The following is a 22,705-nucleotide window of genomic DNA, read 5'->3' as shown; positions in this document are numbered from 1 at the left end:
GTTTTTCATGTTCAGATTTTCCTGCTTGTTTGTTAGCCATGTGACAACATATGTAACATTGGAATGTCTCTTTTTAAAATTTTGTTTTTCTCATTCCCTTTTCACTTACACAGACTCTAGTGCTGGCAGAAAACAGTCCTGGAAGGGATAGTACTGAATACTTTATTATCTTTGAGCCTCGTCTATCAACTTTATCAAGAACATTAGAGCCATACAGCCTGCCATTTATGTTTTACAATGGTAAGTCTTTTTCGTTGTTAGTGGCACTTCAGGTAACCTTGCTTTGCTTTCCATATGCATCATATTATGAAATATGACATGGTAAAAGTCAGTTTCTAAGTTGCTTAAATTATCTGAACTTCTTTTCTTAGATGTTAAAAAGCAGCAACAAATGGCAGCACTTACAAAGGAAAAGGACCAGTTATCTAAGTCTATCATCATGTATAGAAGTCTCTTTGACGCCAACAAGCAGCTTGTTGATGAAATGAAATGTAAGTCATCCTGCATTCAGAGGAAATAAAACATTAGGGCTTTGAGCAGGTGGGGGGGGGGCATCTGTCTGTTTTCTTGAAATAGAAGTGAAATGGTAAGTACTACAAAAGGTAAGGACAGCTTATTACATGAAGTGTTCCTTATTTTAATTAAGCTTGTAGCAGGCACCTGTGAAAAATTTCAGGCTTTTGACAACATTGATAACTAGTTCTAGCTTCTGGTAAAAGATGTCACTGGGAAATAAGTACTTTAGTTTGTAGTATTAATTATAAGCTCCTTGTGATTTACATACCATGGTAGCATGTGGGCCCACACGCACTGAAATGAAATATTTAATTTATTCTTCAGTCAGTCCAGAAAATGTTTGCTATCTTTTAAAGTGATTTTCATGTATAAGTAAAATAAAATAAGACATTTGTTGAATTGTGCTCTGTTACCTGTTTTTCATTTGTTATATGTTTTTTACTATGAGTTTTAACTTGTGTCAGTTTTATACTTTTTTCCTTCCTTCTTTCCTTCTTTCCTTCCTTCCTTCCTTCCTTCCTTTCTTTCTTTCTTTCTTTCTTTCTTTCTTTCTTTCTTTCTTATTTATTTATTTTTTTTTTATTTTTTATTTTTTTAAGACAAGGTTTCTCTGTGTAACAGCCCTGGCTGTCCTGGCACTCACTCTGTAGACCAGGCTGACTTTTAACTCACAAAGATCCACCTGCCTCTGCCTCCTGAGTGCTGGGATTAAAAGTGTGCTCCACCAATGCCCCACAGAAGGTTCTTTTATTTTGTATAAGTGTTTTTCCTGCATGTATGTCTGTGCCTCTTGCCCACAGAGACCAGAAGAACGTGTCTAGATCCCATGGAACTGGGGTTACAGGCAGTTGTGAGCTGCCATGTGAGTACTGGGAATTGAACCCAGGTTGTCTATAATTGAATCCAGTGCTCATTTGTATAGACTGTTTATAGATTCTTGAATTGACTCTGAGAGCACGTCTGCAGTTATGTAGCTCATGCATTCATGTGTGGGAGCAAGATTAAATAACACCCAAAATCGTAAGAGTTTGCAGTATGGTAGGTACCATAATATCTCCCAGTACATTAATTTTGTTTCTCTTTTTATGTATCGTTCAACTTTGGGGTTTATAGCATAATTTAGCAGTGATCAATTGTCAGTTTTCATTTTAATATCAAACATTAAAAGGAAAAAATAGTTGTAAACTTTTTTCAAAAGCTGTATTTTAAGGCCTACTTTAAAAAAAGGTGGGGCGGGTGGGGGGAGTGGGGGTGGGGATGGCCTGCAGAGATGGCTCAGTGGTTAAGAGCACTAGCTTGTCTACCAGAGGACCTGGTTTCAGTTCCCAACACCCACATGGCAGCTCTGATCTGTCTGTAACTACAGTTCATGGGATCCAGCACCCTCATGCAGGCATGAGTGTGGCTAAAACACCAGCGCACATTAAATAAAATCCTAAAAAAGTGAATTTTATTCTTCTTTTAATTTTAGGCCAAGTTGAAGAAGCAAAATTAAAAGAAGCCCAGCTGCGAAATGAACTTAAAGCACACAATATTGATATTCCTATAGCACAACAGGTACAACTTCCAAGTGTACATTAATTGCTTTTATTAAATTAACCTACTTATTTTATTAGGAATTCTATAGACACTGTTGTTTTTAACTTTATTTTATGTAGTGTGTGTGTGTGTGTGTGTGTGTGTGTACATGTACATACAAACTTTTACCCTCTAACCTACATGTGTATCATGGTGCATATATGTGATACACACATTCAGTATATTTGATTGATTTAGTTATTTGATGCCTTTAATGTTTTGCCTGCATGCAGATTGGATCACCTGGAACTGGGGCCTTAAGTTGATTGTGAGCCACTCACTGTGTGGGTTCTGGAAATTGAACTCTGATCCTCTACAAGAATAAATGCTCTTAACTACTGAGGCCTCCCTTTGGCCCCTAATGTTTTTAAGTAATGCAAAGTTGTATAGAGGACTTCTTAGCTTATTATCTTCTGTGTGATTCAGTGTGAGAGAGAAGACTATAGAGTGTGTTCATTTTATCTTTTCCTTTGTGTTTGCTTGTTTGTTGTGTGCTTTTTGGTTGACAGTTTTACTGTGTGGTTCAGACTAGTTCATACTAGAAGATTTTTCCTTCAATCTTGTGAATGCTGGGATTGCAGGTGGATACCACTAGATCTGTGTGTGGCCAGGCAGTATATTTCATAACTAAGACTTTAGGAAATCATTGAATGGGTAGCTCAGTGGTAGAATGTTAGTTTAGGTTGTGTAAGAGCCTAAATGAAATCCTAGCATTGCCTTTTTCCTCCTCAACAAAGGTTTCCTATCTTTGGGAGTGTAACTTAGTGACAGAACACATGCCTACCCTGCCTGAGGTGGTCTCAGTTTGTGACCCAGTGTCCCTGACAAATGTTTAGTGGATATATGATAGGAGTTTCTCATCACAATTAGCTATAGTTTTATTGCTTATAAAGTAGTTCCTATTTTAATAACTTTTTAAATGGGTGGTGGTGGTGTGCTTGGGAGGCAGAGGCAGGCAGATCTCTGTGAGTTTGAGGCCAGCCTGGTGTGCAGTTGGAGTTCCAGGACAGCCAGGGATACACAGAAATGGTGTCTGGAAAAAAACACCAAAAAAAAAAAAAAAAAAAAAAAAACTTTCTCAAGTACTCCAAATTACTGGTTTTTCTCTATCCCGAGCTGCCTGTTATAAAAAACAATTGACCTTTTGATAAATTTTCTTTAATTACAGATACCTCACATTGAAGCACTTTTGGAAAAGAAGCTAACAGAACAAAATGAACTGAAAAAAAAGCCCAGAAGATCGTGTACTCTTCCAAACTACACTAAGCGTGGTGGAGATGTTTTGGGAAAGGTTTGTGATTTAAGTTTTTTAAGAAACAGTACATTCTTGTTACCTTGTTTTGTTTAAAATATGTCTGTCTTCCCTCTCGAACCCAAGTCTGAGGGTTGAGTCCGGCACTTTGCATCTATTAGGCAGCTGCACCCCCAGTCAGCATGTTTATTTTCTTACTTCTTTCCATCAATGCCTTGTGAGTTAGAAGACGGGGACAGATACTGTGATGTGTCTATAGTGGAAGGAAAGCATTATCTTTTTTGTTTGTTTGTTTTGTTTTTCGAGACAGGGTTTCTCTGTGTAGCTTTGGAGCCTATCCTGGCACTTGCTCTGGAGACCAGGCTGGCCTCGAACTCACAGAGATCCAACTGCTTCTGTCTCCCTCCCGAGTACTGGGATTAAAGGCGTGCGCTACCAACAACCGTCGGAAAGCATTATCTTTAGGCAGGTTTGTGCCACCAGATCAGATAAGGATAAATGGTAGGAGGCGCTTGTGACCACAGCTAGTATTTATAAGTCAGAAAATGATTTATTCTAATTTCCAATAAAGCAGCGATCCTTATTTGTAACATTTAGGTTTCATTTCTGAAAGAAATATATCTATTTAAAAAGGTATTTTAAATAATATGCTTAATGAATCTTGAAACTTTTTTTTATTGCATATCTTTAAGTGTGCTTTGTGATTACCAAGACATTGAAATGTGAAATGGGTATATGTTTAATTAGCTGACAAATTTTTGCATTATTGTTATTTGCTTATTTATTTACTGTTGGTTAATTATTAAATTTTTTTCTAAAAATCTAACAAAATAGGCAATTTAGTGGATTCCAGTCAGTGTAAGTTTCTACTGCTTGAGGAATTTTGATTTTATTTTTATTTTTCTATTTCTTTTGTTTATCTTTCTGTGTAGCTCAAACTAGTCTCAGCTTACCAACTGCTGGGATTATAGGTGGATGCCAAAACACTTGGTTGATGTTTCTTTTATTCATGTTTTAGAAGGGGGTTCTTTTGTTGTTGCTCTCTAGTGGTTAAGACTTTTTAAAATTATTTTTATATAATTTTTTAATTTCTGTGTGTTTTTATTAAAATGGCTTCAGATCGCACATCTAGCGCAAATTGAAGATGATCGAGCTGCAATGGTTATCTCTTGGCATCTGGCAAGTGACATGGACTGTGTAGTCACCCTGACCACTGATGCAGCACGCTCTATATATGATGAAACTCAAGGTCGTCAGCAGGTGTTGCCCCTTGATTCTATTTTTAGGAAAACTCTTCCAGATTGGAAAAGGTTAGGAAAAAAAACTAAATAATTAAATTTTATTGTCTAGTAATTGGGGTCTCACACATGCTGAATGTGTTAAACTACCTTCTCAATAAGCCTTTGAATTTAATTAATGTGATTTTATTGCTATAACAGACATGTATTTGAGTTTCTACTTTTTCTTTGCATCTTAACATTACAATCCATTATCTACCACACTGCTGTTACATTGGTACTTGTTTTAGACAGCTTAGGAAATCAACATATCAAAGTAATTGTGTTGATAATGGTTTACCATACACATGCTCATGTGTGTGCCTGTATGTGTAGGCTAGAGGTGGGCCTTGGACACAGTCTCATTGCTGTGGGGCTCACAGATTCTGCTAGATTGGCTAACCAGTGAGCTACACCCCCAATACTGGGATTAAAGGTTCATGCATGTACTTTACTGAGTTGTCTCTCTAACCCCAAAAGTCATACTTTTTATGAGAAAACATTTCCATTGAGGAAGGCCTCCTCTGTCTTTGTAATTGCTGAAGACCCAGTGGTCCATATGCTGGAGAGATGGCTCAGTCAATAAAGTATTCATTGTACTATCATAAAGAACTGAGGTCGGACTCGCAGCACCTATTTTTGAAAACCAGATGTGGCACACATCTGTGACCCCATTGCTCAGAACACAAAGGCTGGAGGATCCCGCTAGCTCTCTGGTTAGCTAGTCTAGCCAAATCATTGAGTTCCACGTTCAGTAAGAGATCCTGCTCAGAAAATAAAGTGAAGAGTAATTGAGGAAGCCACGTGACCTTGTCCTCTGGTCTACATACACATACCTGAGGTCCACTGTACTTACACACAAGAACTACACAGATCAAGACCAAGAGGTCAGAATTTCAGCATGGAGGAGGAAGGGGCTCACGATCACCCACCCTAGCTGACGACCTAGTAACAATTAATGGCTACTGAGATAGAAAGAGTCCGTTTTCTTTAAAGGTATGGCCCGTGTTCACTTGATATACTCAGTGGCTAGCCCCACACCCATGAATATATGGGCAGCACAAATTGGACTTGGTGGATTATTTAAAATAGAGTAGGTAGCCAGGTGGTGGTGGACGCCTTTAATCCCAGCACTTGGGAGGCAGAGGCAGGCAGATCTCAGTGAGTTTGAGGCCAGCCTGGTCTACAGAGCAAGTTCCAGGACAACAGAGCTGTTACACAGAGAAACCAAAAGTAAATAAAATGATAGACAGGGAGATGGATCTGGGAGGAGTTAGGAGAAGTGGTAAGAGACAAATATGATCAAAATATGTTGCATGTATTAAATCTCAAAATAATTATATTAACATTTGATATCAGTAAGAATGAATTTGATGTTTAGCATTAAAGTTTGCTGTAGAATGTTGACTCTATTTCTGTTTATATCCTTACACTCCCTCTTTGGGGAAAATGTATTCACTTCTTTTTATTGTTGTTTTGTTTGTTTGAGACAGAGTCTCTCTGTGTAGCCGTGGCTGTCCTGGAACTAGCTCTGTTAATTCTTCTGTCTCTGGCTCCCAAGTGCTGAGATTAAAGGTGTGCACATAGAATTATTAGTATAAGAGGGCGAGAGAGGCATGGGAGAATAGAACTGTAGTACATAGCACACTCGAGAGAGTCGACAAAGCAGATGCTTTATATGGCAAATCTTCATTTCTAGGGAGAATACATGCTGGTCTAGGAGTTTTATTTGGGGCAGGTGGGTCACATGTGTCACTTAATGTACATATATTTTTATGTTTTTCTAAGCATATTCTTTGAATTTAAATAGTTATGCGTGCTTTGTTTAATACTTTGTTTGTTTGTTTGTTTGTTTGTTTTAAATTTAGACCTCTACCTCATTTCCGAAATGGCAAATTACATTTTAAACCCTTTGGAGATCCAGTCTTTGCCCGAGATTTGTTAACATTCCCAGATAATATTGAGCATTGTGAAACAGGTAAAGACATTGTGGTGACTTTATTTTGTTCAACTGTTACGTTTGTGATATAAATATATAAAATTTTTAACTATTCTTATAAATACTACTTTCATCAATATTTATTTCTCTATATTTTGGTGTTTTTAGTTTTTGGTATGCTGTTAGGAGACACCATTATTTTGGATAATCTAGATGCAGCCAATCATTATAGAAAAGAGGTATGTATATCATTTATTTTTTTAAAATCACTGTATTGTAAAGAACTGGGAAATAACATCATACAGCTAAATTAACAAAGCCATTTAAGCATTTGTCCAGACTCAACGTCTGTGCCTCTCAGTGAATTCCTCACAGAACAGCCACTCACAAGCTCTGGAGTTTAGTTTTTTTATTTTATACTTTCACTATCAGTTGCATTTTTTGTTTTGTTTTGTTTTTCGAGACAGGGTTTCTCTGTGTATCTTTGGAGCCTATTCTGGTACTCGCTCTGAAGACCAGGCTGGCCTCGAACTCACAGAGATCCGCCTGCCTCTGCCTCCTGAATGCTGGGATTAAAGGTGTGTGCCACCAACGCCCGGCTATCAGTTGCATTTTAGCCCTTTGTTTCCTTTATACATGCTGTACTTAAGGCCCACATGCTCATTTATTTATACATTGTAGGCTAGATATCACATATAAGGGCAAACTTGAGTGTTTTGTTGTTGTTTTTTCTTTGATTAGGTGACCTTGCACTCTTCCTAAGCCTACCCATTTCCTAAGCCTACCCATTTCCCTGCAAATTTTGTGGCTTCAGTTTTTTTGTTTTGTTTTGGGTTTGGGTTTGGTTTTGGTTTTTCGGTTTTTTTTTTTAGAGCTAAGTAATATGCCATCTTTTTTCTTTCTTTCTTTTTTGTTTTTTCTTTTTGTTTTTGTTTTTCGAGACAGGGTTTCTCTGTGGCTTTGGAGGCTGTCCTAGAACTCCCTCTGTAGACCAGGCTGGCCTCAAACTCCCTCTGTAGACCTGGCTGGCCTCGAACTCCACAGAGATCCGCCTGCCTTTGCCTCCCAAGTGCTGGGATCAAAGGTGAGTGCCATCGCCGCCTGGCATGCCATCTTATATATATGTACCAGATATTTTTATTCATTCATTTTTTGGGTAACATCATGAGATCTAGGTTATCCTAGGATGTAATGTGAAATATCTCTCAAAGAAAAATACTGCTCTTCATCTAAAGTCCCCATTATCAGGTTAGAGCAGTGGTTCTCAACCTTCCTAATTCTTCAACCCTTCAATATAGCTCCTCAGGCTTTTGTGATTCCCCCAACCATAAAATTATTAATTGCTACTTCATAACTATGATTTTGCTACTGTTATGTATTGTAATATAAATATCTGATATGTGACCAGTGGGGATCACAACCCACAGATTGAGAACCACTAGATTATAGGGCCGTGTGCATAATGGGTTTTAGCATATGGTTTGGGAGAACACACTTCTACTTATTAGCACCTTTGAAGGCAGCTTTGCTCACAGGCACTGAACATCTTTGGAGGGAGGGGAGTTTGCCATTGCTTGTGTTTTTAATTGTTGTAAAACACTCTTTTGTAGGGTTTGTCTTACTTAGGGTTTTTTGTTTGTGTATTTGTTTGTTTGTAGCCCTGGCTAGCCTGGAATTCACTTTGTAGACCAGGTTGGCCAACATCCCAACAGAGAAGTTTTAACAAATTTTAGACTTTTTAAAATACCAGGTGCAAACAAGCAAATAAATGGAAAGAAAAAATAAATAAAAATGCCGGTTTTCTGGAACGTCATCTATGAAGTGCCTCTGGAATTATGTTTCCTCTTTTTTAAGATGTAATTTTACTTCTATACATTGTATATAATTTATGTAAACATTTATATAATTCAGATACTTTTGTTTGTTTGTTTGGTTGGTTGGTTGGTTTTTTTTTGTTTTGTTTTTCGAGACAGGGTTTCTCTGTGACTTTGGAGCCTATCCTGGAACTAGCTCTTGTAGACCAGGCTGGTCTCAAACTCACGGAGATCCACCTGCCTCTGCCTCCCTAGTGCTGGGATTAAATGCGTGCGCCACCATCGCCCGGCAATTCAGATACTATTAAGCTTTAATGTTAGATTGTTTTGTTTTTGTTTTTCGAGACAGGGTTTCTTTCTCTGTATTGCTTTGGAGGTTGTCCTGGAACTCACTCTGTAGATCAGGCTGGCCTGGAACTCACAGAAATCTGCCTGCCTCTGCCTCCTGAGTGCTGGGATAAACGGCATGAGCCACCAACGCCTGGCTAATATTAGAAATTTGTAATGTGCTGAATTATAGTGTTCTTCAGTTATACTTGGGTGGGGCATGTACACACATGTGCACAGGCCAGAGGAGGATGTTAGATGTGCTGCAAGTACCATTCAACTTTGCCATTGAGACAGGGTCTCATTGGACCTGGAGATTGCTTTCTTAGGGAAGTAGGGGGCAGGAAGTAGGCTGACTGATCAGCAAACCCCATTGATCTTCCTATTTCCACAGCCTGCCACCCCTAGCAGCAGGGGTTGTGGGTACAGTCACATTAGCTGTTTTATGTGGATGCTAAGAATCCAAACTCCAACCTTAGTTTATATGGCAAAATGTTTCTAAACCACCGCATCACCTCCCAGCCCTTTTTAATGTATGTATCTATTTCATTGTGTAACTTACATTTCATTAAGACTGCTTGAGTGCACATTCTGAGGGGTTGAATGCTTATAAGTGGAATTACTGAAGACACTCCTAGAGATATGAAATACTAAATCCAGTGAGGAATTTTTATTCTGACTAATTGGGAAAGTTTAATTCTTGACTGCTTTCTCACCGTTGTAGTTTAAAAACTAAATCTGATTCTCTACTTGTCTATGGACTTTTTATCCAGTTCATTTTACACACCATGGCTTAGTGTCACTCATTTCTTTACTCGTTTGCTTGTTTATTTACTGGGTTTTTGGTTTTTGTTGTTGTTGTTCTTGTTGTTGTTGTTGTTTGAGGCATTGTCTCTCTGCAGAGCCCCAGCTGTCCTGGAACTCAGCTGTGTAGACCAGGCTGGCCTCAAACTTACTGAGATCTGTATGCCTCTGCCTCCTGAGCATGCGGTTACCTTGCCTAGCAGTTGTGTCATTGATAACCTGAGATCTGAATAATTTCTCTTTTGAGCAGGTGGAATCAGTTTCTTTCTAATTAGTGTCTCTGTACCTTCGATAGGTTGTTAAAATCACACACTGTCCCACATTACTGACTAGAGATGGAGATCGAATTAGAAGTAATGGGAAGTTTGGGGGCCTTCAGAATAAAGCTCCTCCAATGGACAAACTTCGGGGAATGGTCTTCGGAGCTCCAATACCAAGACAGTGTATGGTCTTGGGGAAACAAATAGGTACGTTAAGTACCCTGAGTTTTGGTTTAGTTTGTTTATTTGTCATTGTTTTAAGACCGGGTCTTGTGTATCTCGGGATGCTCCGGAATTCACCTTGTAGTTGAGTATGGCCTTGAATTTATTGACCTCCTGCCTCCACCTCTTGGTGCTGAGATTGTAGGTGCTTATCACCACACACCCACTGTCCGTGGTGTTGGAGATTGAACTGAGGGCTTCCTGCATGCTAGGCAAGCACTCTGCCATCCAGGTCACACCCCAGCTCCAGAAATGTCTTTCTCTTGTCATCTCTCTTGAGGATTCCAATACTTGTCTCTTTTATGTTTTGTTTTTTTTTTTCAGTGCTGGGCGTTGAACCTGGGGTCTTCCTAAGTTAAGCAAGCATTCTACCTCTTGAGATATGTTCCCAGCTGAATGAATGTTTAAATGTAATTTCTGGTTTGACTTCAACATTCTCCTTAAGAACCTATGTTTTCAGAGTCTAATGTGACAAATTAACCAGTAACCAATGTAAATAGTATATATGCTTTGTTCTTACAAAAATGTATCTTATATCACGTAGTTGGAATTCCCCCTTCTTTCTTCCTTCATTGAATTATTACAAGAGAGCAGTAGTCCAGGGAGTCACTAGATCACTTACCTGCCTCTCTTTTAATGTGTATTAAAGGATATTCTGCCTTGTGTCAGATAATCATTTGTTTTTGTCTCCGTTCCTATAGTTAGAGATTTTGAACCAGCCATGGTAGTGTGTGCTTGCACTGACTGCTTGCAAGGAAAACTCACCTGAGCCTGTAAATTTGAGACTAGCTTGGATCAAATAGCAAAACCCTACCCAAAAAAACATTTTTTTTTCCTTAGAGTATATGATATGGACCCTCCTGACACTGGTATTCTCTTGTCTCTTCTTCAGGTCAGGCCATGTAGTCACCGGGGTCTTCGATGCTGTACAGCAGGAAGTCCCTGCGACCATTACCTTATAGAGTCCTTTTATTGTGTGAAGTTGTAATGTGCTTGACTATCTGTTTACTACACGAAATAATATCCTACTTTTAGCTTTTTTTTTTGTAGGTGTCATAAAATTTGTCATCTTCATCATTTTCACTGCACAATTTAGTATTAAAAAGCTTAACATACAGTCTGTCTCCCAAAATACATTTTGCAGAACTGAAACTTAGTATCTTTCCATCCTTTTTCCCCTGACTGTCATCATTCTACTTGGGATTCTCTATGAAATTAACTAATCTAGATAACCCATAGAAAGGGCAAGTGTATGTTATCCTTTTAACATGAGGATAAATATCCTTTTAACCTCACTTAGCATGAGGTCAGGGCTTATCCACTATAACAAACGATTGTGTTTCCTTTCCTGGTAACACTGACTGATATTCCATTGTGGACGTGTGTCATATTTTGCTGTTTTGGTTTGGTTTGGTTGAGGCCTTTTTATTCTTTTGCCCTAGGCTGCCTTGACACTGTGTAACCCAGGCTTACCTAGAATTCATTGTAATTCTTCTTCTTTAATCTCCCAAGGGTTGGGATTACAGAATCAGGCACTACTCCAGGCTGCATCTTTATTCTTGTAATAATATAACAGAAAAAGACACATTTCATAGACATGGAACTGGCAAGTTTTAGCAAAAGAACACCATACTTATAAGAATTAAAGTAAGGCTCAGGGGTGTGATTCATGATAGAACACTTGCCTGATGTGTTTAATCTGCAGGATCACACACAATTTAAAATGAGTGGAATATTATCACCTCCACAGAAAGCTGCTCATTTTCTCTTCAAGTCTCCAAATGACGTGACTTTCTTTCCTTACTGTAGCACAAGTTACTTTTGTCTATTTTTGTACTTTATGTGTAAATAGAATCTTAGAATACACACCTTGTATCTGCTTTCATCTATTCTGTGCTTTGTATGGTGGTAACTGTAGTTTATTCATTACAGAATATTATTTTATTAGGTAAGTAGACCGATATTTATTCAGCTGTTAAACTGGGATAGCTTCCAGTTTTTATGTCAATTACTATATACAAAAACTGTTCTGAAATGTACATATAAATTACATTAAGATTTATCTCACTCCAGTCAGAAAAGGGTGTCATCAAAGCAAGTGACAAGGGCATCAAGAAAACAGGAATCCTTGTGCACTTCTGGTCCAGTCACTATTGAAACCAATATGGAGGTTTCTTAAATTAAAAAAAAGAAAGGAAGGAAGGAAGGAAACTAAAAGACTAAAAGTAGACTTCCCATATGACCCTGTGCCCTTCCTGGAGATTTACCCTGGAGCCTTCATTAGCATGCAGAAGAGACAGTTGCCTGCTGTTGCTGCACTGTTCACGATGGCCAAGTTATGGAGCCGTCCTAAGTGTCCATTGACAAAAGAAATGTGTGAAACGTGGTTCACATGCACAGTGGAGACAAATGATGTCATGTCATGTCACGTGCAAGGATGTCACCCTCCTTACCACATCCTCCTTACCACAGCCCATGAACCACTCCATTTCTCCACCATAAATTTGCTTACTGAGGTGCCAAGTAGGCCTATGGGTGTCTTCCACTCATCCGGGCTGAATTGGGGGAGGGTAGTTTTTATTTTATTTTGTTTGTTTATTAGTTTTTCAAGACAGCTTTTCACTTTGTAGCCCTGCCTGTCTTAGAACTCAGTCTGTAGATTAGGCTGGCCTCAGACTCACAGAGATCTGCCTACCTCTGCCTCCCAGGTGCTGGGATTAAAGGCATGCACTACCACCATCTGGCAAGAGTTACACTTTCATATACAGAAATTGCTTACATCCTCATGAATGCTGGGATTAGTAAGTTGTCATCAGATGTGGTTGAAACATAGTTTTAAAACACCAGATAAGAAACCCCTTAGACTTGGTATATATACAGGGCATGCTAAGCTATGCTTTAAAAGTAATTAAATAACCATCCAAACTGCAACAGCTTAACACTGTCCAGGGCACTTTACTAACAGTGCAGCTAGAATATAGTCTGTAATATTTAATGTCTAATAAATCAGCCAACAGGCAGTAGTCTCAAGCCTGAATAAAGAGTAACTTAAAGTGTTTTGAAATTAAATTCTGTGGCTATTATAATGGCCCTCTGTGTTGAAACAGTGGGTTGGTTCACTTGTTCCCTCTTCCCTCTTCCCTCCTCCCTCTGTGTGCTAAGAAAGTGCATGAGGAGTTGCTGTCTACACAGTCCCAGTTCACATGACGTTTTATTACAAACTGAGGAAATGGTGGGCTCCTGACAGTGCAATGTGTAGTGCTCTTCTGCTTTCACCTTCTCTTTGGCTTTATCTGTGTTGAGTAATACTGATTACTTTGTATCAGACAGGATGTAAAAAATGCCCAAGCACTTTCATATAGAAAACTTTAGGTGTGTAGGTATTGGATTCTGTGGTATGGCATTTGCCTAATGTGTGCAAAGCCCTTGTTTTTATCCCCAGAACTGCAAAAAATGAAAATAAAATAATGAGTGGAGGGTGGTGATTGAAAATTCATTCCTGACACAGAAATAAATTCAAAGAAAATTAAAATGTAACTGTCATGTGTTGGCTCAACTGTACTTGTTTCTGTTGAATGGTTTGTGGCTTTAAAAGGTGAACCTCATGGGTTATTCAGCGATTCTTATTCTTCTTTCTAAAACTTGGGTTTGGTTTGACATTGCTCTTACTCAGATGTCTACTTCCTTGCAGACCTCCTTCAGCAGTACCGCACTGCTGTGTGCAAGCTGGGCACTGTGAACCAGGACTTGAGCAATCAGTTGCAGTACCTTCACACCCCTGACATGAAGAAGAAAAAGCAAGAGCTGGATGAACAGGAAAAAAGCCTGAAGCTAATAGAGCAGAAACTCGGTATATGTTGACTTTCTGTTGACAGTAAATGATGATGAATCCACCTGTAAAACGAACGCAGATGATTCAGAACTTGACCTGATTGCTCAACCACCAAGACTGTCTGATAAATGCTTAAAACTATTCTCTTGCCAGGAATAGTTGTCTTAGTTAAGGTTTCTATTGCTGTGATAAACACCTGACCAAAGGCACATTGGGGAGGGAAGAATTTATTTCAGCTTACAGCCCATCCTCCAAGGAAGTCAGGGCAAGAAAGGCCATGGAGAAACACTACCCACCATCTTGCTTTCCATGGCTAGTTTAGCTCACTTTCTTCCATAACACAGAACTGCCTGCCTAAGGGTGACAACCACAGTGGGCTGGGCCATCCCACACCAAGACAGTGCCCCACAGATGTGCCTATAGACCAGTTTGGTGGAGACAATTCCCCAATTGTGGTTCCCTCATCCCAGATGGCTCTAGTTGATGTCTGTTGACAAAAATTAATCAGCCCAAGCAGTGGTATTAGTTCCTTTCACAGTTAATATATGTATATTTTTTCTTCCCTTGTTCTGCTGTTCAACTTTTTACATCTTCTTCACAGGTATGACTCCTACACGGAAGTGTATTGACTCATTTTGTCAGTCTACAAAGATTGAGATGATAGAGTGTCCAATTCCTACTAAAAAAATGAGAAGAGAATCCACTAGACAAAATAGGTGAGCATATTGTGACCCAATTATCATTGGTTAGTTTATCAAAGATCTTGTGTCATTGCACTTTAAGTCATTATAGGTTTATTTCCATATTTCCTGAGGCAAAATTGGTGTTTTAAAAACAAAAGCAGGTTTGGGATGATACTAGGTAGTGGAGTGCTTGCCAGGTGTGTGTGAGCTCCCTTCCAGTTTTAACCCGGGGTGGCTAGGGTATAATACATGGTGCTTCTATATTACGATGTCACAGAATCATTTTATTCTCTTAGGAAATCCAAGTTTCTTAAGTAAAACTTTACTATTTGGAAATGTTAATTATTTTTTCTGCTACTACATTCACTGTAAAATGAAATTGCTTTTATATTTGTCATAAGTTTCAGTATAGTATACTCTAATGGGGTCACCAGTTTTTTAAATTGTAAGGTACACAATCATTTGTGAATTAGTTATTTTTAAAGTTTTATGTTTGATTTGGTCAATCAATTACTACTTAGTAATTCATCAAAAACCCAACAGAGCCTTTGGCAACCCAATCTGGTAGTAAGAGCTATCCTTTTAAAATTAGATTTAGAAAGCTGCCTATCTTGGAGGTAGTGTTGCTGTGTTAAAACTACATAACCAAAAGCAAACTGGGGAGGAAAGGGTTTATTTCACTCACAGTTCCATAGAACAGCTCATCGTCAAAAGCAGTGAGGGCAGGAACTCAAGCAGGGCAGGAATCTGGAGGCGGGAGCTGATGCAGGGGCCATAGAAGTATGCTTGCCCTCGTGGCTTGCCCAGCCTGCTTTCTTAGAGAATCCAGGACTACCAGCCCAGAGGTGGCACCACCCACAATGGGCTGGGCCATCCCCCATCAGTAACTATTTAAGAAAATCATCTACAGCTTGATATTTTGGAGGCATTTTCTCACTTGAGATTCTTTGCTTTCCAATGACTAGCTTGTGTCAAGTTGGCATAAAACTAGCCAGGACCCTGCTCCCCAGAAGAATATTCTCATCAACCATAAATTTCCTAGAGTCTTGTGGTGTTTGAAGCTGGTGTCCTGTGCTCTCCCTACTGCATATTCAGCAAACATTTGAATGTTGAGTTGTGCTGTTGTTGCTCCATAGTAAAACTGACAAGACTCTTGTCCCTGTCATGTTCCTCAATCCTCTGCAAAACAAGGATCATTTTAAAAGTAAACTTTGTTGTGTAAAAGGAGAGAAAATGGTAAGATGATAGAACATGGGGATGAAGCAGGATGCATGGTTGGGACAAAGCAGTAAAGCAGAGACTGAGCCCGGGAGGGAATGGTTACAGAGGAAAGCATGAAAACTCTGAGAAAATAGCAAATGGTGCTGCATTTGAAGAAGAGAGAGATCGTGCTATTAACTCTTCCTCAGAGAAAGTAATTTGGGTTCTATTCTAATGATACTTGTAGTTATCTTTTCTCAGCTGAGTGATCTGTTGGATGAATGGAATGTGATGAAAATTGAGTGCCTGATTTAATAGTTTTCCAGAAGCTTAAGTTAATGGTACAAGCCAGCAGTCTTAGTATTCAGGAGGATGAGGTTAGGTTGAGGCCAGCATGAGCAATATTTCGGTTTGAAGCCAGACTGGAATACTATTAGGTGAGATGCCCCTATCTCAGCTCCTTCCTGCCACACCCACCCCCAAAAAAGATTTATGGTAATCTGGAAGAGATAAGGTTTAAAATTAATTTAGTAGTTGTTAGTAGTCATAGTTAAAATAGTAGTGTATTGCCTTTACCAAAATCATACATGCATAAAAATTAAAGGTTTAGACTTACAGTGTACTATGTAGCATGAACCACATATGTATACAGAATATTGTTTAAACATGTAAACAATGAAAAAAATTTTTTTTAAATTTTGAGGTAGGGTCTCTCTCACTATGTAGACCAGGCTATCCTGTAACTCACTATGTAGACCAGGCTGTCTTCAAATTCAAAGTTAGTTGCCCACCTCTGCCCCCCAAGTGCTGGTTTTAAAGGCGTGTACCACCATACCAGGATTCAATGCTAAAATTATTAATGAGTTATTTACATGTTGTTTCCTACAAGGTCTTTGAAATTCACATAATACCTAATCGAAATTAGAACTACTTACATTCCAAGTATAGCTTCTGTGTTGGACAATAAAGGCATACGTGAGCCTACAGTGATAAATCATGGCCTTGTGTGTCCTTGTTGTTTCAACCCGAGAGGTGGTCTCTAAGTGTCATCCTACTGTTGCCTCTTTTTTTTTTTTTTAATTTATTTTTGTGTATATGAGTTTCTTGCCTGCATACATGTATGTATGTATGTATGTATGTATGTATGTATGTATGTATGTATGTATGTGTACCATATGTTTGCCTGGTTACCTTGAGCCCAAAGAGATGTCAGATTCCCTGGGATTAGAGTTACAGATGGTCCTCTCTAGCCCCTCCTCCTCCTCCTCCTCCCCTTCTTCCTCCTCCTCTTCTTTTTTTAATGGACTTCTTGGACTGAAGAGATGGCTCAGCAATTAAGAGCACTTGCTGTTCTTATAGAGGACCAGTGTTTGGTTCCCAGCACCCACATGGTAACTCACAGCATTCTGTAGCTCCATTGCCAGGGGATCCAGTGTCTTCTGACCTCCACAGGCACCGTGCATGCATGCATGTGGCGACACATACATACATACAGACAAGACACTCATACACATAAAATAAGTAAATCTAAAAAATAAAATAACATGGGCTCTGTCTTTTAACCGCTGTAGATAGAACCAGGCAAATTTGTCAGCTACATGATCCAGATGTCATGACTTGTACATAGCCCACCAGTCAATGTTCCAAATATCAGATGGAAATAAATTTTCCATACTCATTCTTAAAATCATCCTAAATTTTACTCTTTTTATTATTTAGACTACTTCCTGCATGCCTATTTTCTCCCATGGAAGTGCTAGTAGCTATTTGCTTCCTGCAAGGCTGTGTCTTGGGCAGACTTCCCTTGGGTGGGATGCCTTGGGTCCAGGTCTTTCTGTCATAACTGCCTTAGTGGAGAAAAAATGTGCCAAAGAAGAATGGGGCCCTTTTATGCCTGAAACTGTCTGAGGCTAACAGGATAGAGACAAGGGTGGGATATTCTAGAGGTCAAGGGATCAGGAAATATTTTAGAAAACAGTACTTTGGAAAACAGTCTGAGAGAGCTCCCCAGGGGATAATGGGAAGGGAGGGAACACAGCTAGAATACACTAGTGACACTTGAACACTTTGTTGTCTGAATCCATGCATAAGTGCCGCCACCTCAGTGAGACAGCAATGGTGAAGCCTTTGGTGCAGTTGCTGTGAACACAGAACGTTTCCTCTAGAAATCAGCAGTTGGTAACTGACTCTTCACCCACAATGAAAGCAAAGCCTGAAGCCCCACTGACCCAGCTCTGCCCTGTGTTACTTTCAGATCTCACTCAGAAGATCTCGGTGGGGAAATGATTCTGTTTTTATAGCAGCAGAAGAAATCTAGGCCATCAACAATGCTCTTTCTTAAATGTAATAATACAATCCAGGGTCATCATGTTGAGGAGTCAGAAACACGAGGGAAAATTATTAGCAAAACGACCCTTATTAAAACGCATGATTGAGCCGGGCGTTGGTGGCACGCCTTTAATCCCCACACTCGGCAGAGGCAGGGGGATCTCTGTGAGTTCGAGGCCAGCCTGGTCTCCAGAGCAGTACCAGGATAGGCTCCAAAGCTACACAGAGAAACCCTGTCTCGAAAAAACAACAAAAAACCCCACATGATCACAGTGGGCGGCGGTGGCGCACACCTTTAATCCCCACACTCGGGAGAGGCAGAGGCAGGAGGATCTTCTGGTTTCAAGACCAGCCTCATCTACAGAGCCAGTTCTAGGACACTCGGAGAAACACTGTCTCGGAAAAACCAAAAAGAAAAAAAAACAAATAATAAAAAGATGCTCACAAATTAGGAGACAGGAATAGCTAGGGTACCTTTATAGAAAGAAGAAAGACAGGTTACAGTAAAAGGACTAAAATCTAAAGAATTTCTGTGATAAATAGGGAAAATATGAACTAATTTTGACTACTAGGAGCCCTGAAAGAAGAAGATGGCAAACAAAATGTCATGTAAAAAGGTTTCTTTCCCAGGGACAAATAAAAGAGCACTCAGCACAGTGAAAGACACAAAGGGGCATCATGGTGAACTTCCATAGAGAGTGTCAAGAGAAAGATAGACATGTTTACATGAAGTATCTTTAAAGAACTAATTTTGTTAGTGTAGCCTTTTATATATAGGAAGAAACACAGAAAACTAGCTGTTGCTTGTTTAACATGGTGGTGTCAGAGGTAACGGTATTAGTGGAAGCTTTTCTCTTTGCATCCTTTGTGTCTTTTGATAAACAAGATGCAAGGAAAATTAGTTTAAATGACTAAGTAGTGACTTTTCTCATCCCTCTCTCGGCCTGTGCTCCTTTCAGGTTTTGTCAGTGTAAAAGCGTTTGAAGCTAAGTATTTTTTAAATTGGACTCCATGGTCTGCTTATGGAAGTCAGATGGTAATTTGCAGAGGGTCAGCTGTCTTCCACTGTATGGGCCCTGTGGATCAAACTCAACTTCTCATGTTACCTGCTGACCCCAAATAGCTATGATAACATTGAGATACCAGATTTCACCTATAAAATGAACAATTTTAATAGGAAAAGAAGAAAACAAATATGTATCTATGCATTTGTAATTTTTTTGCTTGTTTGTGCCAGCTCATAACAAAAACCCCATACCATGTTTCATCAGCCCCAGTCTGTCGTTGGCTAAAAGAAACAGTGTTGATTCTATGAAACATTGCAGAGCTGTAGCCTAACCGTGGTGTTTGAGGGGTTTCAAGGGTATTAATGTGAAAGAACATGAGTCTTAGTTTGTACTTAAAAGTTAGGGTTTTATTCAGCAAATGGCTTGGGGGGTCAAGAGCACTTTTATTCTTGCAGAGGATCTGGGTTCAATTCCCAGCACGACATGATGGCTCATCATTGTCTCTAACTCCAGTTCCCGGAGATTGGACGCCTCTCCTGATCTCTGTGATCCTGTGTGCATATGATGCACACGTGTAACTCAGGCATGCATGTGGACACAACACTAAATAAAACACAGAAATGTAGATACTTTTGTAACTACAAGTTAGTAGTTTCTTTAGTTGTATCTGCCTAAGAATACATGCACACCAAGGTGTTCACTGTGTTCATAACTACATTAATGTGAGGGGCGAGGAGAGTGAGAGACGGGGCAGTCAGAGAGCAGCTGAGGCTATTGGGCATGGAGGCCATGGCCTCACACACTCGGCAGTCCTCAACACACTCATCTGCACCCCCACACAGTTCTTGAGATCATAATTTTATTCAAAAGGGGGAGCAGTGAGGGAGTAAATAATCTGAGGTTTTTATCGCAGATTATTCTGCTCATAGAACTAGGATTCAAATTGTTCACATATACTATACTCATAACACACAGTAGTTACTGATTTATTTGTATACATTATGAGATATGTATGACTGCTAAATAATAATTAAAGATTTATTAAGTGTTTATACTAAGGATCAGAGTTAGATCGTAGTTCCATGTGATACTTAAACGTTCTGGAATGATCAGGGAATTTAGTAAAGGAAGTCACTGGTATATAAGTCATGGATTTTGTTTCTCTACTTGAACCACGATTGTAACTAAGCAGATGTATGAAAGGGGGTGGGGATAAATAAAGACCACTGAGCTCACCAAGAGGGCCTTGTTTCTGTGTCTCTTTCAGAAGACCGAAAGGTGATGTGCCAAACTGAGTGTTTCTGGAGACAGTACAGGAATCCTGGCAAGAATGTTCTGTTTCTCCGGGTGGGCCTGGAAGCAGCTCTTCACTGGGCAGTACAGATTTACTGGAATGATTCCAGTCATCGTGTTGTTTGGCTGTTAGCTTGCACATGTCACTCTTACCCAGTGATGCTCTAGCTGGCCCTGAAGCGTTTCTCGCCCTGAAGATGTGCAAACCTCCTGTTTCTCAACATAATCATGACTATATTAGAACTGTTTCTTAAAAACAACCTTTTTTACTGCTTTTTTGTGAACTTATTTAACAAACACATTTTGTCTTTTGTGTAAGGAAAGTTCTAGAGCTAGATATTTAATTGTAAATATGTGTGGAAATTTGGATTCTGCATTAAAATGGAGAAAGCACAGGTGTCTGGCAATTAAAATGTTCAAATACATGGAAAAATAAATTGATGGGATAGTCTAAAGATTTTATCCTGTATATAAGTAAGATATGCAGCAGCATCGATTTTTATAAGTATTGTCTGAATTTATTATTGCTAGATCTATAGCCTCAGCTTTAATTCTACATTTGCATTATTTTCTAATTTTTTACTACTATTTTTAAGAGGGTAAAGAAAACATACACAAATGCAATAAAAGTTTGTTAGGAAGCTGTTGTATAAACATTTAAACTGTGTATTAACTCAAGCTAACATACACTGTGTGTGTCTCTGTAAGTGCAAGACTTTTGGTCTGTGATGTTATTTTGTAAGGAATACTTTTGGTACAGTTTTCTGTCCTAGGAAATGTGTGTGTTTTTTAATCCTTTCTGATTATGCAGCAAGGTTAATAAACAGTCATTTCCCCTCCAAAACAAATTAGTGTTTTCCCTTATTGAAATTTAAAGCTCTGTATAAGCTACCTCAGTAAGAAGTATTGACACAACTTTGTCCTCTGTGTTGTTGGAGTCAATATCTGCATTGCTGAAGAAAGAAACAAACCAACAGTAATAGAATTAGTTATAGTGAAGACTGGCTTCCTGCCCGTGGAGGAGCACTCCTTTAATCCTAATGCTAGAGAGTTGAAAGCCAGAAGATCAAGATCTAAGGCCATCCTTGGATACATAGAAAGTTAAAGGCTATGTGAGACCCTGTCTTAGATCTGAAAACTTTTAAAAATTCTTAACCTTGGCATTGCTCTCTGTCACAGGGAGGAGTGAGAGCTGATGGCCAGCTGCAGGCCAGTCGAGGGAGGCAGTTACTTGCACCCTCTCTGCAAATTGTAATTTTCTATTGTTAGAAGCAATCCATAAAGTGCCCACATAGCAAAGATCAAAGGCAGACACTATTCTAGTTGAGCATTCTCTGAATCTTTAGACTCTTAAAGGGTTGGAGCAAGGGAATTTGAGAACAAGCTTTAGTGAATGTGGATGGAATATTGCCAAGAGTAGGATGGACACCACGAAAGAGAGAGCTGAGGAAGAAGCAGAAGAGAAAAGTAATAGTCACATAGAACTTGAATATAGGAAATTAGGAAAGTAAAAATGAACAAGAGAAGAAAAAAATATGGCTGAAGAAAATCCTCTGTGAGCTCTGCATCCCAGAGACCTGTGACAGGATGCAGTAATTTGGAAAATACGTGTTTTCTCAATGCAGTTGTGCAGAATTTGTCACAAACACCAGTGACTAGAGAACTACGAAAAGACTTGAAAATGTGTGGGATGATTGTGAAAATGCAGCACTCAGAGAGCCTTCAGGCCAACATGAGTCCTGATCCAGTTTCTTAATGAGATCCAAGAGACCAAGATGGAAACTGTGATGCTTAGAAGGTTCTTAGGTGTGTAAAGAAACCACAGGAGTTAAAGGCTACTAACCAGCCAGAAAACCAGGAACTAACTCAATATTTACTGCATGGGATGAGAGCATAACACAAAAGTGAAGGAATAATCAAAGCATTTGGTGTTTCTACTGAAAAATTAGATGAAGAAGTAAGAAAGACCAATTTTTTTTGAATTGTATCCTTGGTGGCAAACTAGTAAATTGTGTGGTGAATACAGAACTGTCTCCTTGGTTTATGACTCTTTCCCTTGTTTTAGCTCGCCCAGTTACAGATGATCAGAGTGGTAAAAAAATTACAAATGTTGAAAATCTGAAAAAGACAGTGGAGAAAGGGATGATAGTTACATAAAAGCACAAAATGATAACCCTTCAGAAACAAGTAAGGACTTACAGGAGAAGCAAAGAAACAAACCACCAAGCAATGACTGCATCCGTTGAAGAGATAGTTCGTCACTTAAATGATATCTCTACCACTGACCATAGCCAAGGCAATGCAGAGGCAGGCAGAGCTCTGAGCTCAAGGCCAGCTTAGTCAATATAATGACAATGGACAAATGGCAAATAC

At 39.2% G+C, this 22,705-nt stretch overlaps 1 protein-coding gene across 1 annotated transcript in view; it reads left to right on the top strand.

The window, feature by feature from the left end:
• Positions 1 to 21,180, top strand: part of Smchd1 (structural maintenance of chromosomes flexible hinge domain containing 1) — a 101,420-nt gene extending 80,240 nt beyond the window's left edge. The window contains exons 38-48 of the mRNA XM_027397834.2: positions 114 to 240; positions 372 to 491; positions 1,988 to 2,073; positions 3,263 to 3,385; positions 4,466 to 4,656; positions 6,492 to 6,601; positions 6,731 to 6,801; positions 9,803 to 9,974; positions 13,681 to 13,839; positions 14,423 to 14,537; positions 20,307 to 21,180. Coding sequence (XP_027253635.1) covers positions 114 to 240; positions 372 to 491; positions 1,988 to 2,073; positions 3,263 to 3,385; positions 4,466 to 4,656; positions 6,492 to 6,601; positions 6,731 to 6,801; positions 9,803 to 9,974; positions 13,681 to 13,839; positions 14,423 to 14,537; positions 20,307 to 20,334 — 1,302 coding nt within the window. The 3' untranslated portion in view covers positions 20,335 to 21,180. The remainder of the gene's footprint in view (positions 1 to 113; positions 241 to 371; positions 492 to 1,987; positions 2,074 to 3,262; positions 3,386 to 4,465; positions 4,657 to 6,491; positions 6,602 to 6,730; positions 6,802 to 9,802; positions 9,975 to 13,680; positions 13,840 to 14,422; positions 14,538 to 20,306) is intronic.
• The last annotated feature ends 1,525 nt before the right edge of the window (positions 21,181 to 22,705 follow it).

Source organism: Cricetulus griseus, chromosome 2 (genome assembly GCF_003668045.3).
Source record: "Cricetulus griseus strain 17A/GY chromosome 2, alternate assembly CriGri-PICRH-1.0, whole genome shotgun sequence".
In the NCBI taxonomy this organism is placed as follows: domain Eukaryota; kingdom Metazoa; phylum Chordata; class Mammalia; order Rodentia; family Cricetidae; genus Cricetulus; species Cricetulus griseus.
This window is presented reverse-complemented; position numbering and strand designations above follow the sequence as displayed.